At 44.5% G+C, this 22,848-nt stretch overlaps 1 protein-coding gene across 1 annotated transcript in view; it reads left to right on the top strand.

Annotated features, from left to right (window-relative positions):
* Window positions 1–22,848, top strand: part of LOC106601645 (tumor necrosis factor receptor superfamily member 16) — a 46,912-nt gene that overhangs the window by 5,764 nt on the left and 18,300 nt on the right. The window contains exons 2-3 of the mRNA XM_045715380.2: window positions 81–243; window positions 11,745–12,107. Coding sequence (XP_045571336.2) covers window positions 81–243; window positions 11,745–12,107 — 526 coding nt within the window. The remainder of the gene's footprint in view (window positions 1–80; window positions 244–11,744; window positions 12,108–22,848) is intronic.

Genomic DNA, 22,848 nt, shown 5'->3' with positions numbered 1-22,848 from the left:
AAAACGTTCCCCTCTATGAGCCAGTATTATGGGTGACCTCTGCTTTAACACCCTTCTGTCTGTTCCTCTGTCTGTGCCAGGTTGGGGTATTGGTGGCTTCTAAGACGGAGCGGGCGGTGCAGGTGCCCTGTGAGTCAGGCCAGTACACCAAGGGTGGAGAGTGCTGCGAGGTGTGCCCACCTGGAGAGGGGGTGGTGAGGAGGTGTGGTGCCAACCAGACCGTCTGCGCCCAGTGCCTAGACAGTGAGTTCATCCTTCAAATGTACAAGTACACATCTATACAGACATACTGTATTATGCACATGCACACAGGCACGCACACACAGCTATTTTCAGTTGCACAACTAGAGGTTTTCTTCTGGATCAAACAGGGGCTTAGGTGGTGGGCGTGGCAGGGGGCGTGGCAGGGGGCACGGTTGGCCCGTCAGTGGTCATAATTTTAGAAGCCCCCATCTTGGCGGGGTAAAGAATGGCTAATATTGTGTTCTTTTGCTCAAACATAATAACAAAATCTATAATGCTAAATTCATTGTTTTTAGAATTTTCAATTCTCCCTGACTGTCTAGTTTTTATTTTGGGTATTGTTAGTTCTCAATGATTATGTTATCAAAAAATATATAGGTCCATTATCTTTTTTACACACTTTATGTCTGGTTTTAGTCGTTTAAGTACACACTGAAAGTGTTTTTATATCCCGAAAATGTATTTAAAAAAGTATATATACAGTATATTCTAACTTTTTTTTACACTGTTTGGACAATGATTTCAATGGCAGAAAAATCCCTGAACTATACATTTCACCTTATATGCACTCATTTACACCATCAACAGCAATTTACACATTAATACCCCACCGTCTAAAACCAACCAATCAAAACAGAAAAAAGCCTGAACAAAAATGTTACTGTCCAATTTGCACATTACTAAAAAAAGCCTTCTGTTCCTGCTTTAATAACAAAGTGTTATTTGGAAACAGGCAGGAATTCCTATGTTTGATGGCTGTAAGTGGGGCCAAATGTGTTCACTTCCAACTCAGGCTGAAACCCATTAGCACTGATTCAGAGGGAGGATAAAACGGGACGGGAGAGGTGCCAATGTTGTGCTAGAACGTCCTACAGAGAGGAAGAGCCTTTATGCAAACATACATAGGCACTTCATCTTAGGGTTTGTTTCACAATTTTCCCTCTCTTTCTGTTGTTGTCCTTTACAGTAGTTAAGATGCATAGTAGAAGTTAAAGTATAGTTCTCATAGGTCACTGCATAGCATAGAAATAGAATCCAGAGAGAGCGAGTCAGCTGGATTCTACAGCACTTCTATGAGTCAAAGTGTAGTTCTCAAAGGTCACTGCATGGTTGTGGTGGATGAGCAGAATGTCAGAGTGTATTGTGACTCCTGATTGGTGTCAGGTCTGCTCTACTGACTGAGTCATACAAATAGGATCTTCTTTCACAACTGTGACAATTCACAGACAAAGTATTCTTCAGTTGAGGTCCTTTACAATTCCCAGGAATGCCAGTGTTTCCAACACAATTTGAGCAGGACACAGAACAGACGAGGTCTAAAATTAGATCAATTAAGTCATTTAGTCAGAAGATGGTCTGTGTTTCTGCTTGGTATAGTATTACCATAACAAGCTCCTACAGACACAACACTGGCCTGTGTAAAGACATGGTATGCACATACTATTTAATGTAACCTCCAAACATTCCTGGAGCTTGGCAGTTTAAGATCAAAGTCTCATCCACAGCAGCTGGACAGTTGGTGAACAGCCAACCAGACAGTATACATAGAGAGGTAAAAGAACAACTGGAAGGGAGGGGAAATGGAAATGGAAGAGGAGGGGATGAGGAATGGAGACTAATTAATCATTATTATCAGCAAATTACACAAAGTGATGGATTACAGCAGGAAACTGGAGCCGCTTGGCTTCTCTGCAAAAGCAGCAGAGACATCCTAATATGGACTTGTATTCTAAGGTTTGACTGAACCCTGCCCTAAGAGTCCTTAATTAATTAATTAAAATGTATAAATGCTGTCACTTTTTTTCATGGGAAATGATAAACCACTAGTGAGCGCTCCACTCTCATTCCCTACCAGTCTTTATGTGACTCATCGGCTGTAACAGGGACAAAACTGGTCTGAGGGAGCATCAAGCACCAAAGAGCAGGGTCTGCTCATTCATCTTGCATGGTGTTACATGACTGCATCTTTACACATTTAAACAGACTAATTATACCAGTGCACCACGCCCATTTGATATCCTACACAGGGATGCAGAAAACAGTGTTGTCCCATCGCTGCAACTCCTGTACGGACTCAGGGGAGGTGAAGGTCGAGAGCCATGCGTCCTCCAAAACACGACGCCACCAAGCCGCACTGCTCGCTTAACCCGGAAGTCAGCCGCACCTCATGGGTCTCCCGGTCGCGGCCAGCTGCTACACAGCCCGGGATCGAATCCAGATCTGTAGTGACACCTCTAGTACTGCGATGCAGTGCCTTAGACCGCTGCGACACTCGGGAAGCCCTAGAAAACAATTATCTTGAGCCACGATACAGACATGGTATCAATAATGTGGTAAACATTCCACAATTTAGCAGAATTGCATTAGTTTGTGATAATTTGAGTCAATTTACAATTTTTCTCTGCCTGTCCATTTTTGTTAGTCCCAATAAAATCTTAATGTGCTTGATGCATCCCTGAAACACTAACAAAAATAGGGCCTGAGAGTGTTATAAATGGATGTCAGTGGCTGAAAACACAGACCTTTACCTGAATAACAAAAGCTGTATACGTAGATAGAAGCAGTATTTCATAAAGCGCAGATATTAATATTTTAAAAGGTGAAAAAACATTCAGAGCATCCATTTCCTGTTTCATGGTAAATATGGGTGCATCTTTATTTACCTCTTCTTCCTCTCTGGATACTCTACTTCCTGCCCCGCTAACACCTCCCCTCCACATTGCCCTATCCTTTCAGGTCTAGACGCCTGCCAACGTCAGCACCGCTAAAATATTTATCAGTCCTTTCCACTTTCTCTCTCTCTGCCTGTCATGGGACACAGCACATCCAGAGCTGCTTCTCAGTGAAGCATTACAAAGGGGGCTGCAACTGACTGGGGATCAGTGGGGATGGAGAGAGAAAAGGCCAGTCAATGAAGCGTTTAGAAAGTCCTCTGACTGAATGGGGTTCAGTTGGAGATTTAGAGAGAGAGAGGGAAAGAGAGAGAGACAGAGAGAAGGACATAGAGAGAGGAGAACCACAGCTTCCTTAGTCAATGGAGTGTGTAAAAGAGGACTGACTGATTGTGGATCAGTGGGTAATGGGGGAATGAGGAGAAATTAGTTTGAGAGTCCTCTGTGGCTCCTACAGCGGAAACTACTGCATTACTCCACTGACCCCAGAACAACACTAGGTGAGCTAATGAGGGATAACACATAACTGTCACCAGATATGACTTCGCTTTTTAATATCCTAATAATAGCATTATAGGAACGTTAATAATACCCTAAACAGATGTTGTAAACCTTGGGGTCGAGCCAAGCAGACCACTGAAGCGTGGCGATAATTACACACTGTTAAATAAATGTTTCAAGTTTTAAAAGACAAATAGAAACCGGCATGCATGTTTCAGAACGTTTAACGTATAGCCCTACAGAGAAACAAGAGCCAGTGAAAGGTCAGTATGTTATGTTAGCATAGCAGAAAGAGAGAAAAGAGTTAAGGAAGGAAAGCTGTCTGACATTAGTGGGGAAATGGCCATTGGCCACCGTCCCCTAAAAGAACACAGCAGGATAATTGCTGACAAAGGAGAAGATGAAAGAGGATGGACACAGGAGAAGCTTAAGGTTGTCCAGACCTGCATTATTAATGATGCTAATCTAATGGGGTCGAAACACTTCGATGTGAGAGGAGGGGCCTTCTCAGGCTGAATTGGCACATTTACCCTACATCCATCAGCCTTCAATCACTAACTGCTGACAGGATCGTACTGCTAGATATCTAGAGGAGGGTTGTCAGGCTGACAGGAACCATGAGGAACATACTGCTAGATATCTAGAGGAGGGTGGTCAGGTTGACAGGAACCATGAGGAACATACTGCTAGATATCTAGAGGAGGGTGGTCAGGCTGACAGGAACCATGAGGATCATACTACTAGATATCTAGAGGAGGGTGGTCAGGTTGACAGGAACCATGAGGATCATACTGCTAGATATCTAGAGGAGGGTGGTCAGGTTGACAGGAACCATGAGGAACATACTGCTAGATATCTAGAGGAGGGTGGTCAGGTTGACAGGAACCATGAGGAACATACTGCTAGATATCTAGAGGAGGGTGGTCAGGTTGACAGGAACCATGAGGATCATACTACTAGATATCTAGAGGACGGTGGTCAGGTTGACAGGAACCATGAGGATCATACTGCTAGATATCTAGAGGAGGGTGGTCAGGTTGACAGGAACCATGAGGAACATACTGCTAGATATCTAGAGGAGGGTGGTCAGGTTGACAGGAACCATGAGGAACATACTACTAGATATCTAGAGGAGGGTGGTCTGGTTGAGAGGAACCATGAGGATCATACTGCTAGATATCTAGAGGAGGGTGGTCAGGTTGACAGGAACCATGAGGAACATACTGCTAGATATCTAGAGGAGGGTGGTCAGGTTGACAGGAACCATGAGGAACATACTGCTAGATATCTAGAGGAGGGTGGTCAGGTTGACAGGAACCATGAGGAACATACTGCTAGATATCTAGAGGAGGGTGGTCAGGTTGACAGGAACCATGAGGATCATACTGCTAGATATCTAGAGGAGGGTGGTCAGGTTGACAGGAACCATGAGGAACATACTGCTAGATATCTAGAGGAGGGTGGTCAGGTTGAGAGGAACCATGAGGATCATACTGTTAGATATCTAGAGGAGGGTGGTCAGGCTGACAGGAACCATGAGGAACATACTGCTAGATATCTAGAGGAGGGTGGTCAGGTTGACAGGAACCATGAGGAACATACTACTAGATATCTAGAGGAGGGTGGTCAGGTTGACAGGAACCATGAGGAACATACTGCTAGATATCTAGAGGAGGGTGGTCAGGTTGACAGGAACCATGAGGAACATACTGCTAGATATCTAGAGGAGGGTGGTCAGGTTGACAGGAACCATGAGGAACATACTACTAGATATCTAGAGGAGGGTGGTCAGGTTGACAGGAACCATGAGGAACATACTGCTAGATATCTAGAGGAGGGTGGTCAGGTTGACAGGAACCATGAGGAACATACTACTAGATATCTAGAGGAGGGTGGTCAGGTTGACAGGAACCATGAGGATCATACTGCTAGATATCTAGAGGAGGGTGGTCAGGTTGACAGGAACCATGAGGAACATACTGCTAGATATCTAGAGGAGGGTGGTCAGGTTGACAGGAACCATGAGGAACATACTGCTAGATATCTAGAGGAGGGTGGTCTGGTTGACAGGAACCATGAGGATCATACTACTAGATATCTAGAGGAGGGTGGTCAGGTTGACAGGAACCATGAGGATCATACTACTAGATATCTAGAGGAGGGTGGTCAGGTTGACAGGAACCATGAGGAACATACTGCTAGATATCTAGAGGAGGGTGGTCAGGTTGACAGGAACCATGAGGATCATACTACTAGATATCTAGAGGAGGGTGGTCAGGTTGACAGGAACCATGAGGATCATACTACTAGATATCTAGAGGAGGGTGGTCAGGTTGACAGGAACCATGAGGAACATACTGCTAGATATCTAGAGGAGGGTGGTCAGGTTGACAGGAACCATGAGGAACATACTACTAGATATCTAGAGGAGGGTGGTCAGGTTGACAGGAACCATGAGGAACATACTGCTAGATATCTAGAGGAGGGTGGTCAGGTTGACAGGAACCATGAGGAACATACTGCTAGATATCTAGAGGAGGGTGGTCAGGTTGACAGGAACCATGAGGAACATACTGCTAGATATCTAGAGGAGGGTGGTCAGGTTGACAGGAACCATGAGGATCATACTGCTAGATATCTAGAGGAGGGTGGTCAGGTTGACAGGAACCATGAGGAACATACTGCTAGATATCTAGAGGAGGGTGGTCAGGTTGAGAGGAACCATGAGGATCATACTGTTAGATATCTAGAGGAGGGTGGTCAGGCTGACAGGAACCATGAGGAACATACTGCTAGATATCTAGAGGAGGGTGGTCAGGTTGACAGGAACCATGAGGAACATACTACTAGATATCTAGAGGAGGGTGGTCAGGTTGACAGGAACCATGAGGAACATACTGCTAGATATCTAGAGGAGGGTGGTCAGGTTGACAGGAACCATGAGGAACATACTGCTAGATATCTAGAGGAGGGTGGTCAGGTTGACAGGAACCATGAGGAACATACTACTAGATATCTAGAGGAGGGTGGTCAGGTTGACAGGAACCATGAGGAACATACTGCTAGATATCTAGAGGAGGGTGGTCAGGTTGACAGGAACCATGAGGAACATACTACTAGATATCTAGAGGAGGGTGGTCAGGTTGACAGGAACCATGAGGATCATACTGCTAGATATCTAGAGGAGGGTGGTCAGGTTGACAGGAACCATGAGGAACATACTGCTAGATATCTAGAGGAGGGTGGTCAGGTTGACAGGAACCATGAGGAACATACTGCTAGATATCTAGAGGAGGGTGGTCTGGTTGACAGGAACCATGAGGATCATACTACTAGATATCTAGAGGAGGGTGGTCAGGTTGACAGGAACCATGAGGATCATACTACTAGATATCTAGAGGAGGGTGGTCAGGTTGACAGGAACCATGAGGAACATACTGCTAGATATCTAGAGGAGGGTGGTCAGGTTGACAGGAACCATGAGGATCATACTACTAGATATCTAGAGGAGGGTGGTCAGGTTGACAGGAACCATGAGGATCATACTACTAGATATCTAGAGGAGGGTGGTCAGGTTGACAGGAACCATGAGGAACATACTGCTAGATATCTAGAGGAGGGTGGTCAGGTTGACAGGAACCATGAGGAACATACTACTAGATATCTAGAGGAGGGTGGTCAGGTTGACAGGAACCATGAGGATCATACTGCTAGATATCTAGAGGAGGGTGGTCAGGTTGACAGGAACCATGAGGAACATACTGCTAGATATCTAGAGGAGGGTGGTCAGGTTGACAGGAACCATGAGGAACATACTACTAGATATCTAGAGGAGGGTGGTCAGGTTGACAGGAACCATGAGGATCATACTGCTAGATATCTAGAGGAGGGTGGTCAGGTTGACAGGAACCATGAGGAACATACTGCTAGATATCTAGAGGAGGGTGGTCAGGTTGACAGGAACCATGAGGATCATACTGCTAGATATCTAGAGGAGGGTGGTCAGGTTGAGAGGAACCATGAGGATCATACTGCTAGATATCTAGAGGAGGGTGGTCAGGTTGACAGGAACCATGAGGATCATACTACTAGATATCTAGAGGAGGGTGGTCAGGTTGACAGGAACCATGAGGAACATACTGCTAGATATCTAGAGGAGGGTGGTCAGGTTGACAGGAACCATGAGGAACATACTACTAGATATCTAGAGGACGGTGGTCAGGTTGACAGGAACCATGAGGATCATACTGCTAGATATCTAGAGGAGGGTGGTCTGGTTGAGAGGAACCATGAGGAACATACTGCTAGATATCTAGAGGAGGGTGGTCAGGTTGACAGGAACCATGAGGATCATATTCAGGAAGAGAGGAAAGATGTTGCTAACCTCAATGTTCTGCATGGTCTCAGGTGGTGACGGGCATGGTAACTGATTCTCCCTCCCTCCCTCCCTCCCTCCCTCCCCCCTCCCTCCCTCCCTCCCTCCCTCCTACATGTGCGTGGTTCTGGAGCATACGGTCACGTTTAGACATGTTTATATACAATGACTGCATAGGGATTTATGCATGCGAGCTAAAATTAGGTAGAGGCCTGTTGCGCTGCGGGATAATTGGGGAGGTTGAGGAAAGGTTGTACCGTCAAGCCTGACTGAAAAGAAAACAAAGGCTCTGAGTCCTACTTCAAATCATTATTTACCCTAAGGTCAGTTATTTATCCGCCAGATCGAAGGCTCCACTCACTCAGTCAATGTCAGAGCTGCTCTGCTACCTCTAGACAGAGCCATATAAAGAGACCAGACCACCATCTGAACCACTCACTGCCAAATGACTGCTGAGAGAAATGTAAGAGAACAATAACACTGGACCTGGGCCACCACCTGTCAGTGGAGGGAGCTCAACCTCATGACCTGGGCCACCACCTGTTAGTGGAGGGAGCTCAACCTCAGGACCTGGGCCACCACCTGTTAGTGGAGGGAGCTCAACCTCAGGACCTGGGCCACCACCTGTTAGTGGAGGGAGCTCAACCACAGGACCTGGGCCACCACCTGTCAGTGGAGGGAGCTCAACCTCAGGATCTGGGCCACCACCTGTCAGTGGAGGGAGCTCAACCTCAGGACCTGGGCCACCACCTGTCAGTGGAGGGAGCTCAACCTCAGGATCTGGGCCACCACCTGTCAGTGGAGGGAGCTCAACCTCAGGACCTGGGCCACCACCTGTCAGTGGAGGGAGCTCAACCTCAGGTCTCTCCATTTCCCAGTCACATGTTCCCTGACTCTTATCAATCATATGAATTTATATTTACTATTTGATGGTCTTTTTGATGGTCTGGAACATGTTGTCATGTTTGGATCATCCAATTTTGGACCATCGTCAATGTTTTTCACTGTGTTACCTCAAATGGTTGGAGTTCTCACAGTATGAGCCTGTTTTATCCAATCCTGTTCTCACAGTATGAGCCTGTTTTATCCAATCCTGTTCTCACAGTATGAGCCTGTTTTATCCAATCCTGTTCTCACAGTATGAGCCTGTTTTATCCAATCCTGTTCTCACAGTATGAGCCTGTTTTATCCAATCCTGTTCTCACAGTATGAGCCTGTTTTATCCAATCCTGTTCTCACAGTATGAGCCTGTTTTATCCAATCCTGTTCTGTTTATCCTCCACTAATGTTTCAATGTCGTTACCTCTCACATTTTCTGTTTCCACTGTGTTTATAGTAAGGGAGATGACACCCTGTGTTGTCAGGTAGTAAGCTGTGCTGCTGTTTACAAAGTGTTAGAGATATTAGGCTCAGCCTGTGCTAGTGTTTACATGCTGGAGTAGCTTACAAGGCAAGGCAAGTGCTGGGACATTGCTGCAGGGCTTTTCACACCAGCAATACGCTCTCTCTCTCTTACTGAACACAACTGCCATCCAACACTTCTCACTGCTCGTCCTGACACACACACACACAGACATGTGCACACACACACACACACACACACACACACACACACACACACACACACACACACACACACACACACACACACACACACACACACACACACACACACACACACACACACACACACACACACACACACACGTACTCTCACGCAGATGCAGACACACAAAACATGCATCACTTGCTGTTTCTAATAGCAAGGGAAGCCTCTAAAGCTCTACATTGAACAGATTGCAGAAGATGCCTCCTCTCTCCTGTTCCCCATTTAGAAGAGCATCACACAGGAGTACAGAGGGATTGGGGAACCCTATATCCGGTGGGGATCCCGCTGTTTGTTATTTAAACCAGCCTGCCCCTCCACTCCACTGTCTCCTCCTCTCCTCTCTTATCCTCTCCTCTCCTCCACCCTCTCCTCTCTTCTCCTCTCCTGTTCTCTCTTCTCCTCTCCTCTCCTCCACCCTCTCCTCTCTTATCCTCTCCTCTCTTCTCCTCTCCTCTCTTATCCTCTCCTGTTCTCTCTTATCATCTCCTCTCCTCCACCCTCTCCTCTCTTATCCTCTCCTCATCTCTTCTCTCTCCTCCCTCTCCTCTCTTATCCTCCCTCTCCTCCCTCTTCCCTCCTCTCCCGCCAAACGTCACTCTCATCTCCTATAGCCACAAAAATAACAGACTCTGAATAATTCAGCAGGGTTCCAATTATATCTGAAAAAAATTCTATAAGAACATGCAATATTAATGGATGACTTTGTACCACTAAGAACACTCAGCATGAGAATAACCCAGTTTGGGGTCAACACCTTCATGGCTCAACTTCTAGCACCAACATTCCTGAAGAGCACATTCTACTAATGGAACTTCATAAAGTTCCAAAAAAACTACAACTGGCTCAGGAAATAGTCATCAGAGGCCTCCTTTATAAACATTACGTAGCTACAAAATATACCACAAAACATGTGCCAGTTTGGACGCAAAACGCACATTTTCTATTGGTTGTAGTATTGTATTGCAAGCAGGCAAAAAAGTATGTTGTGCAAATGGGGGATATGAGGACACGCTTATTCATAAAAACATAATAACAAGATTCAACCATTTGCTGCTAGTGAGAAGAACGAAAATCAATGTGTTTTATTTTTGTAATTGAAATCAAAACATTGTTGACAAGTCCACAACAATTGGCCACCGTTTTCTCTGTCAGAAAGTGTCAGTCCTTTACAGCCAGATACAGAATAAATGATTGTCCTTTACAGCCAGATACAGATTAAATTACTGTCCTTTACAGCCAGATACAGCATAAATTACTGCCCTTTACAGCTAGATACAGCATAAATTACTGAAAAAGATGAATACATTCTTCCTACACAGTAAATATACCGGTAGCTTGTGTAAAAGACTTGACAGTATGGGTATAGGCTACAGTATTGCTGTACGATAGGAGCGCGACATCTCAGAGACCCAAGGCAGGAGATACTGAAGAAACACAAGAATCTATTGATAAACAAAACAATTCGTCTTTTGCAAAGAAGTGTGGGCTGTAGCATTTAATTAAAACATTTTGGAATATACAATCGATAAAGTGTTTGTCACTCAGTATAGGCAGCATGCATGTTTAGTTTGAAAAAGTCACTGTAAAAGACTAAAACATTCTGCCCACACCTCCACAGAAATGTGATCAAATTCGCCATTGCTCTTTCTTTTAGAAGCTGCCGTCCCATGGCCCAATTCCAACAGTTCCAAATCATACAGCAAATAAAGGGTGTTGAAGGGTGTTATAGTCAGGTAAATGGAGGGCGTTTTCCTGGCAGAGTTATAATGCTTGTTCACACACGCACAGTTTCATGACAAGTCTGATTTACAATGGGAAACATGCGTATGGCGTGCGCTAAGTTAATACATCTCAATATTGTTAGGCGTATGAATTATTTTCAGAAATAGCTTGAAACATACTTTAAAATTATGAAGAGTGGCCAAGCATCTAATGATCAGTGATCATTTGTGCCAAACCCAGCTTGATTAACTTTGAATACAGGCCATCTCATCGTCTGTTCAGAGCAGTAGAGAGCTATATCATTACAGTACAGTCGGTACAGTCCACACAGAGATCAATATAGTAATGAGCACGGCGGGCTTCAGACTCCTTCCTCAACAAGAGCACCTTTCATGTCTCAGAACACAAATCATCCAGAACCCACTGGATCACTGTGTCCCCCCTCTCGATGAACACAGCAGCAGTAAACATGATTCATGTCATTAGACTGACTGTCTCTCTCTCTCATCTCCTCCTCATATACATTTTTCCTCTCTCCTCCCTCCATCCCCCTCTCCCCTTCACCCCTCTGTCTCATCCTCCCTCATCGTTCTCTATCCCCTTCTTCTTTCTTCTCCTCCAGGTGAGACCTACTCAGAGACCTACAGCCACACAGACATCTGTATCCCCTGCACCATGTGTACAGGTCTGATGCGCATGCAGACGCCCTGCACTGACTCCAACAATGCCATCTGCGTGTGTGACTACAACTACTACCTGAGTGAGGTGTCTGGGCGCTGCGAGCCCTGCACGGTGTGCCCGGCGGGCCAGGGCGTGTTGGCACACTGCGAGCACAACCATGACACGGTGTGTGAGGAGTGTATAGACGACACCTACTCCGACCGGGACAGCTCCCTGGACCCCTGCCTGCCCTGCACCATATGTGATGAGGGCATCGAGGTGGAGCTGAGCGCCTGCACGCCCGTCAGCGACTCCCTCTGCCACAGTAAGAGAACCAACGCACACTCACGGCAACATACACACACACAACCTGCACGCTAGCCAGTAGCAGTAAAGTCTGGGAACTTATGCTAACCTTTGCCCTCCTGTCCTATCAGGGTTGTATAGTAACGGCCTGTATGTCTCTATCACAATGTTTTCTTTCTCATGTGAATTTAGAAGGTCAACAAGGGTGACTTCCACATGTGTCTGTTCTACAGTCAGGGTCAGAGGGCCATGCAGGCCAAATTGTCAGACGGCAGAAAAAACAGAACAGCGGTCACAGAGGTCAAGAAGTGGTGGAGTGTCAACACAGAGACAGTGCATAATCTCCAAACTCTAACTAGAGGCCAGGTATTCCCTCTGCAGGCACGGTGAACACAGATGCACTACAGGGCAGGCTGCAGCACTGGAGCACATACCCAGGAAGCTGTCAATCCAGCAGGGTGGACGTGGCATGAAATCAGGCATGTCAGTGAATAATAAGCCCAGCCTCTGGGAGGTCCACTGCTGCTAGGGCTACAAGATATAGAGCTCCCTGCTTTGGTAGCAGGCTGGGTTAGGTTTATGGGAATGGGTTGGCTCCACAGGCTGGGTTAGGTTTATGGGACCTGGGTTGGCTCCACAGGCTGGGTTAGGTTTATGGGACCTGGGTTGGCTCCACAGGCTGGGTTAGGTTTATGGGACCTGGGTTGGCTCCACAGGCTGGGTTAGGTTTATGGGACCTGGGTTGGCTCCACAGGCTGGGTTAGGTTTATGGGACCTGGGTTGGCTCCACAGGCTGGGTTAGGTTTATGGGACCTGGGTTGGCTTCACAGGCTGGGTTAGGTTTATGGGACCAGCAGGTTTGAGTTCCAGTAAATATACTGTATGAAGGAAATTATCAACTTTATAACAGAAGTCCTTAACGCCACCTCCAGATGACCTTTGGTACAGTAGGACTAGAATGTTCCAAGGTTTCGTAAAGGTGATAAAAATAAAGCTTGATATTGGTTTTGGATCATGAACATTCATTTTGGGTTTTGGAAACAAGATTTCCGTAATGGTTTTGGATATTAGTTTTGGAATTTGGAACTTGGACACTTACTAGGATTAGTTACTTTTTGGATGGGGGACTTGGATGAGGTTTGTGTGCTGGGCTTGGATGCTGCCTGGGCCAGAAATGCCACGTTGCAAATGCAAGTGTGTTATCCGTGGACACCTGCTACACTGTGCTGGAGATGCTTGTCAGGCAGATGGGGGTCATAAATCGCTCTTCTTTTAATGTTCTGTCATCTCTTGGCCGCGGCTGGCAGTTCTCAGTTAGTTGTGAAACAGACTGAGAAAAGATAAACCTAGAAAGATCAGGAGAGGAGGAAACACTCTCTCACCCACACATAGGCTATGTCCAAAATGGCACCCTATTCCCTATATAATGAATAGCTTTTAACCAGAGCCCGTAGCGTGTCCTGGTCAAAAGTAGCACACTACATAGTGAGTAAAGTGTCATTTAGGAGGCAGACTCCTCCTCCTCACTGACAGCTGTTTCTGGGTTCTCAAAAAGGCAGAAACACCTGCTTCTGATCAGCCAGGGACATCTCTGTTCAGAGAGAGGGAGATACAAATGAGAGAAGAGAGAGAGAGAGACAGATAGACAGAAAGAGATAGAAAGAGATCGAAAGAGAGAGAGAGAGAGAGACAGTAGAAGGTAGTGAGGAAAAAAGAGGACACATGTCCCAGCACCATAATCACATGAACATGTCCAGAACCTTCCCAATTCATAATCACATGAACATGTCCAGAACCTTCCCAATTCATAATCACATGAACATGTCCAGAACCTTCCCAATTAATAATCACATGAACATGTCCAGAACCTTCCCAATTAATAATCACATGAACATGTCCAGAACCTTCCCAATTCATAATCACATGAACAAGTCCAGAACCTTCCCAATTAATAATCACATGAACCAGTCCAGAACCTTCCCAATTAATAATCACATGAACATGTCCAGAACCTTCCCAATTCATAATCACATGAACAAGTCCAGAACCTTCCCAATTAATAATCACATGAACAAGTCCAGAACCTTCCCAATTCATAATCACATGAACAAGTCCAGAACCTTCCCAATTAATAATCACATGAACAAGTCCAGAACCTTCCCAATTAATAATCACATGAACAAGTCCAGAACCTTCCCAATTAATAATCACATGAACAAGTCCAGAACCTTCCCAATTAATAATCACATGAACAAGTCCAGAACCTTCCCAATTAATAATCACATGAACAAGTCCAGAACCTTCCCAATTAATAATCACATGAACAAGTCCAGAACCTTCCCAATTAATAATCACATGACCATGTCCAGAACCTTCCCAATTAATAATCACATGACCATGTCCAGAACCTTCCCAATTAATAATCACATGAACAAGTCCAGAACCTTCCCAATTCATAATCACATGAACCAGTCCAGAACCTTCCCAATTAATAATCACATGAACATGTCCAGAACCTTCCCAATTAATAATCACATGAACAAGTCCAGAACCTTCCCAATTCATAATCACATGAACCAGTCCAGAACCTTCCCAATTCATAATCACATGAACCAGTCCAGAACCTTCCCAATTCATAATCACATGAACCAGTCCAGAACCTTCTCAATTCATAATCACATGAACAAGTCCAGAACCTTCCCAATTAATAATCACATGAACAAGTCCAGAACCTTCCCAATTAATAATCACATGAACCAGTCCAGAACCTTCCCAATTAATAATCACATGAACAAGTCCAGAACCTTCCCAATTCATAATCACATGAACAAGTCCAGAACCTTCCCAATTAATAATCACATGAACATGTCCAGAACCTTCCCAATTCATAATCACATGAACCAGTCCAGAACCTTCCCAATTAATAATCACATGACCATGTCCAGAACCTTCCCAATTAATAATCACATGAACAAGTCCAGAACCTTCCCAATTAATAATCACATGACCATGTCCAGAACCTTCCCAATTAATAATCACATGAACAAGTCCAGAACCTTCCCAATTCATAATCACATGAACCAGTCCAGAACCTTCCCAATTAATAATCACATGAACATGTCCAGAACCTTCCCAATTAATAATCACATGAACAAGTCCAGAACCTTCCCAATTCATAATCACATGAACCAGTCCAGAACCTTCCCAATTCATAATCACATGAACCAGTCCAGAACCTTCCCAATTCATAATCACATGAACCAGTCCAGAACCTTCCCAATTCATAATCACATGAACAAGTCCAGAACCTTCCCAATTCATAATCACATGAACCAGTCCAGAACCTTCCCAATTAATAATCACATGAACCAGTCCAGAACCTTCCCAATTAATAATCACATGAACAAGTCCAGAACCTTCCCAATTCATAGTCACATGAACATGTCCAGAACCTTCCCAATTCATAGTCACATGAACATGTCCAGAACCTTCCCAATTCATAGTCACATGAACTAGTCCAGAACCTTCCCAATTCATAGTAACATGAACTAGTCCAGACATGAAAGTGTAAGAAATTGTGTCCTCTCTTCCCTTCTCTGTTTTCCTCACTACCTTCTTCTTCTCTCTCAATTCAATTCAAGGGCTTTATTGTCATGGGAAACATATGTTAACATTGCTAAAGCAAGTGAAGTGGATAATAAACAAAAGTGAAATAAACAATACAAATGTACAGTAAACATTACACTCACAGAAGTTCCAAAAGAATAAAGACATTTCGCATGTCATATGTCTATATACAATGTTCTCTCTCTCTCTTTCTCTCTCTCTCACTGACTCTATAAAAAATAAAGTAGTAAATGTGAGAATTGGGAATATCACTTATATCACTCATAAGTTGCGTGAGAGTCAGAGTCATATGGACTGCAGAAATCCAGTCAAACCGCATCATGTGTGCCTCATACAGTGAGTGAACATCTATGTCAGGCCTTCTATTATGAGTGATGTACAGTAGGGTACAATGCAGCCTTGTGCTGTACCATATAGAGGACCACCAGCAGTGGCGTTAAAGAGAGCACACAACCAGAGCACCTCTCACCTCTGACCTCGGGGCTCTGTCTTCTTCTCTGTGACCCTGTGTTGTGTTCCGCTGGCCACAGACAGGACTAGGGACAGTGCTAGGAACAGTAGTGGCAGTATGGGGTGGCTCTGGGTGACCTTACCCTGTGTGGTGTGTCAGGGGGACTCTGGCATGTGAAAGTAGCCACAGTCATACACCCATAAGGTCACACGGAAACATGTGGACGCCATCGAACCATTGCCATGACTGTTCTGATCCCAAGACACCCCGGTGGTCTATGAGGACAAATGTGCTGTAGTCCACACGTCAGTTTGTCAGTGGTTTTGAATGTGTTGCTGTATCTGTCCCTTTCGTGGAGGGGGCTCTAAGGGCTCGATTCAATCAGATCCGATTTAGCCAACATCTGCATTGCAGTTGTTTTGGCGTTGTCAGATTTGGAACTGCGTTAGAGTTGTCAAATCCACAAGCAGCTCATTAAACCTAAAGTGAACATTGCCATTGACTGCACGGAGTCACGTTATGAGAAATTTCATGCAGCCTTGTTTACAAGTTCGAACATAGGAATGTGACATGTAATCTACACCTCGATTAGGCTGATAGAAATCCTCATTATTTTGTATAGTGATTTCATTTGAGCTTCATTATTTCTATACAGCCTAGACTTTCTTGTTCTGAACTTTTAACGTGAGTGGGATGGGTGTGGCTTCGTGACAATGATTACAAGAGCAGAAGCTCACCTATTTGACAGCTCCAATGGCCAAAACATCAGCTATGCGGGTGTTGGCTATCGCTGGTTAGCCTCATAGCGAACCAAGGCCTGGGGAAGTTCCTTGGCAGAAGTCAGCTAAAGAAGGGTCGGAACCCGGTGTAAATGATTGACGCCTCGCAACACGTCAAACCAATCAAATGCCTTGCTTGGGCTGAGCTCGAAATTTGGTGCTCACCAGATTAGTAGCAACAGTGCACGAGGACAAAAAAAATCTACAAAACAAGCAGTGGTGACAAAACATTTGAGAACGTTTACAGCATGCTGGTTTTCACAGCATTTCTCTGTTATTTCTAGATCAGTTAAATCTGCAGCAAGAGGGGAGAAATGGTCTACAATGCTGGCCATGTCAATATTTAAAATGTTGACATTTCAGAAGTGATATTTGGTTGTAAAGGCTAGCATGAGGGACAAGAAGTAGCTAGCCAAAATGACCCATGGCATATAGGATATACCCCTAGTCTCTTGGAACATTCATTTGGACCTCTCTCTTCATCGGCAAACTATCACGTTTAGGTAAGACCCAGATGCAGACTGTGTCGAAGCAACAAAAGTCTATTACAACAACAGGGGCAGGCAAATGACAGGTCAAGGCAGGCAGTGGTCAGTAATCCAGAGAGCGTGTAAAGGGTCCAGAACGGCAGGCAGTCTCAGGGTCAGGGCAGGCAGGGGTCAATAATCCAGAACGGTGGGGTAAGGTACAAAACGGCAGGCAGTCTCAGGGTCAGGACAGGCAGAACGGTCAACACCGGGAAGGGCTAGAAAACAGGAGCAAGAAAACAGGCAGGAGCAGGGGAACAAATGCTGGTAGGTTTTATGAATAAAACGAACTAGCAACAGACAAACAGAGAACACATGTATAAATACACAGGGGATAATGCTGAAGATGGGCTACACCTGGAGGGGGGTGGAGACCATCACAAAGACAGGTGAAACAGATCAGGGTGTGACACAAACAGGCTTTCACAGCGTTCCATATCTGAAGACAGAAAACATCACAAAGAAACAGGCTTCATTATACTTCAATTACATAGCACAGAATATTATGTTGCTATTATCTCGCTGTCCTCAAACTTTTCCTATCTAGGTACTGGAACTGGACAATCTTTTCATAATGTCCTGCCACAAAATGACCTGCCCTGTCCAGTAGCCTACACTCCCCCTTTACTGACAGCTGGAGATTCAATTTCATGGTTATTATTTACAAATGCATTTGGAGACTGTGTTTTTAATTAACAATGATTACATCAAGATAGCTAGCTAATAGGAAGTTTGCTAGCTGATGACATTTAATTCACTTAGCTTAACAGTGTGTAAAGTCAGCTAATTAGCAGTTCAATTGAGTTATGCCGGGTGTACACTACACAATTTTAGCTGTCCCTGAAATCTGAGACAAAATCCCCATGTCGTTGCCTACTCAGGGCACGCGGCCATCACCAACGCTCATTTAACTTGAGCAGGTCAAAGATGCAATCTGAGGGCTACCGATCTCATCTTCGAGCAGTCCCACACATCCCGATATTTTCAAACATGTTTGATTTTATCGGAGCAAAATTTGCAATGCTCTTGTAGTGTGAGATGTGTAACAACAAGCTTTTAGAACTGTGATCAGCAATAGCCAATGAGAGCTCGCCAGAGAAAAAGCCAGTGAGATGTTGACATTGTTTTGCGTCACCCAGAATGTGTCGACTCTCCAGCAGGAATGATGACTACTACTAGTATGCGTTTATACTTGCCTTTAACCAAAGCATTAAATCGTTACAGCTCTGAAGTGCACAAGCAATGTTATTCAATTCAAAATGTTGGCTAGACATTTCAACTCTGTGTGGCAAACATGAATGTCTGACTGAAAACATTTATGAGGCTGCTTTGAGCCAAAGCTTGTTGTAGCTACGTTAAATTAAATTACATCATTGTTGCAATGGAAAGTCTAGTCCATCAACTCTAAATAGCAAACCGCAGCTTGTGTAGATCTATAAAACAACATGAACCCACTCATACCAATATCAATGAGTAATTTTTGTCAATACATGTATTGGTTTATCTGTCATCTGAGCAGATGATGCAACATTTACATGTCCACTTTCATTTCAATGTGTCGATTAGAGTATGGGAAGATGGCGGAAGTGGATGCTGAGTTGAAATCAAGCAGCACGTCTGGTGAAGAAGAATGTTCTGAATGGAGAACAGTAGTTGAAATTGTCTAAAATTGGAGCGGAAGATATGTGTGTGAATGATAATGAATTGCTTCTTGTTGGGATGCGTTTGTTGAGTAAGGATGCATATGTGGGAAACCCGTTTGAGGTGTCTAAAATGGCGTATTTTGATTAATTGTATTTCTGAAGAGCAGTATTTTCCTCTTAATGTAATGCCATACAACACTTCTTCCGTGGCCTCCAACTGCTCTTAAATGCTAGTAAAACTAAATGCATGCTCTTCAACCGATCGCTGCCCGCACCTGCCTGCCCGTCTAGCATCACTACTCTGGACGGTTCTGACTTAGAATATGTGGACAACTACAAATACCTAGGTGTCTGGCTAGACTGTAAAGTCTCCTTCCAGACTCACATTAAGCATCTCCAATCCAAAATAAAATCTAGAATTGGCTTCTTATTTCGCAACAAAGCCTCCATCTCTCACGGTGCCAAACATACCCTTATCTTATCGGCAGACTCAACAGCCTTGGTTTCTCAAATGAAGCTCGTTTGGAGGTTTGTTAACACAGTGTCCAAAGAAGGGCCAGATGTACAGTTGAAGTCGGAAGTTTACATACACTTATGTTGGAGTCATTAAAACTCGTTTTTCAACCGCTCCACAAGTTTCTTGTGAACAAACTATAGTTTTGGCAAGTCGGTTAGGACATATACTTTTTGCATGACACAAGTTATTTTTTCAACAATTGTTTACAGACAGATTATTTCACTTATAATTCACTATATCACAATTCCAGTGGATCAGAAGTTTACATATACTAATTTAAACAGCTTGGAAAATTCCAGAAAATGATGTCATGGCTTTAGAAGCTTCTGATAGGCTAATTGACATCATTTGAGTCAATTGGAGGTGTAGAAAGAGAGGGTCCAGATTGTCTAGCCCAGCTGATTTGTACGGGTCCAGGTTTTGCAGCTCTTTCATAACATCAGCTATCTGGATTTGGGTGAAGGAGAAGCTGGGGAGGCTTGGGCAAGTAGCTGCGTCGGGGCGGAGCTGTTGGCCGGGGTTGGGGTAGCCAGGAGGAAAGTGTCATGACGTTGGCCTGAGGGGGGAGGTTTATGACCCCCATAAATACCTTTCCCCTTTTTCCTCTCTCTACCGATGTGACTATTTAAAATCCCTTTGTTAACATTGAGAGAGAGTCTGGTGACATAAAAAGATGGGAAACTGAACCGTATTTCGGTAATCCAACCAGTTGAAAATATGCGTTGGGACTTAATGAATATGATGTCAGTTCAGTTGGCGTCTGAGACATGATTACTGATGATAGGACGACATAAACTGTACCTGGGAAAGTCTACACATTATAGTTATCAGATTCACATGGAATCGTTGTGCAATTTAAATGTTTAAATATGAAACTATTTGTGAAAAGATGAAATGTAATTTAGCTTCTTAATGAGAGAACGGTTTGTCATAGAGTAAACTCTGCCAACTCAGTGGCCCCGCCCATGTGAACAGACAGTGGTTGTAAACTATGAAACACAGCCCTCTCTCCCAATCCTATATAAGCCCCTTGACGAAAATGTAACTTGCTGTTCCGAGGACGTGCGGACTGGCAGTCCCCAAGTTGAAAGGACAAAGACCACCTACAGAACTAAGCCAAAATCCGCAAGAACCTAACGAAATTGGCATGAAATTTCAATGTGAAGGTGACGACCTACACGCCGGAAGGTTGAATTTTGACTATACCAGCCAGAATATAGCATGAGCTTAAAAATATGGCAACTTGGTATGAACTTTGAACTCTTATTCACTAAAGAAGTGCTACACCCTCCGCCCGCTAAACGTGGGCTAGGAGAGGACGGACAGAGTATCCATTCTACCATGCTCCAGTTCACCACTAGACAGTCTTCAGAGGACCGGAGATCCATGCTGGACAACCCGCCTCCTATTTACGACCAACCGATTGAAGCGCAGCTCAGAGTAAATATTTACTGCATTTTCCAAATGGGCAGTTATTTAGAATGCATAAGATTCTGTATTTACGATAGAGTAGCTGCCTACGGCCCGATAGACACATAGCTTCTCCCTTTGTTCCTCAGTCTTCCCGCTCTTTCAATCAAACCCAACCCCCTTTTCTTTGTGTAACCAGCCGTCATATCTGTTCCGTCCACTAGGGACGTTTTATTTATGACAATTTGTAATCAATGTATGATCCATTCTGGGTAGATGTAATTCTGTGTGATTATTTAGGTATTTAGTAAATAAATAATTTAACAACATTTTGTATTGCTGATTCAACTTGTTAGCCAGGGTTCGTGAAGATAACCAAGAATTTACTTGAGATGAGACTGAATAAAGTGACGATTAAATATTGACTGCTATTGATGTAAAAGATTACCGTCTTTAAGAGATAATTCGGAAGATAACAGCTCTATAAACATTATTTCGTGTTGCCCCCGACTTTCTAGTTAATTACATTAACCTGATTAGCTTAATCAGGTAATATTAATTACAGACAAATTATTTTATAGAATAGCATGTCATATCACTTAATCCGGCATAGCCAAAGACACGACAAAAGCATGGCCAGCCGTAGAGAAATGCTTATTGAAATTCTCGATTATCGTGGATTTATCGGTGGTGACAGTGTTTCCTAGCCTCAGTGCAGTGGGCAGGGAGGAGGTACTCTTATTCTCTATGGACTTTACTGTGTCCCAAAACCTTTTGGAGTTAGAGCTACAGGATGGGATAACAGTGACGCACATAACACACAGCACCCCTTCTATGGGCGTGTGGGGGAGGGTTCTTGAAACACAACATCCAATCAAAATCTTGCCTCTGGGAGCCAGTGGACCATTCAAACCGTTTTTGCAGTAAAAAATTATCCAGACTTCGGCAGTTAACGCTTGATCTGATTGAGTCTAACTCAGTCAATGTGTGTGATACTAGATCTCAATCTTGCTGACACTGTGTGTGTGTGTGTGTGTGTGTGTGTGTGTGTGTGTGTGTGTGTGTGTGTGTGTGTGTGTGTGTGTGTGTGTGCGTGTGCGTGTGCTCAAATGTGTGTGCGTGTTTAAGTAGCTGCAGCAGGCATTTTCACATACTCCCTTCATATCCAGCTGTTTCCGAGTGGCGATCACTCACAATGAGAGAATGATGAGGGGGGGGCATCAGATGTGCTGTTCTGTGTGGACTGGAGGGTCGATAAGAGTGCTGGGGTTTCTCCTGCTCACACTCAGGTTTCGCTGGCTGACCTTTATGAGCACCGAACACTCTGCAGGACCCACACGGACTTAGACAGACACTCTCTCTCTCTCTCTCTCTCTCTCCCTCTCTCTTTATCTCTCTCAGCTCACATCTCTCTATCTCTCTCATCCTCTCTCAGCTCACAACTCTCTCTCTCTCATCCTCTCTCAGCTCACATCTCTCCCTATCTCCTTCCCTCTCTCTCTCTCTCTCTCTCTCATCCTCTCTCAGCTCACATCTCTCTCTCTCTCCTTCCCTCTCTGTTCCTCTCTTCATCTCTCAGCTCAGCTGTCTCTCTCCTCCACCATGCGGTTGTGTGTGTTGGTGAGTGTGCAGACTGTGTGTGAGACAGGGTTATTGCACAATTCCTTAAACACTAAAGTTTAGCTGTTCATGACTCAGCTTATCACCTACAGACCCTTCTTAGATAAATAGGGAGAAATTCTTTGTCTCTCCCTCCTTATCTCTTCCCCCACTCTCTCTCTCTCTCTCTCTCAGCCTCTCTTCTCC

The sequence above is a fragment of the Salmo salar genome, chromosome 03, assembly GCF_965601325.2.
Source record: "Salmo salar chromosome 03, fSalSal1, whole genome shotgun sequence".
In the NCBI taxonomy this organism is placed as follows: Eukaryota; Metazoa; Chordata; class Actinopteri; order Salmoniformes; family Salmonidae; genus Salmo; species Salmo salar.
This window is presented reverse-complemented; position numbering and strand designations above follow the sequence as displayed.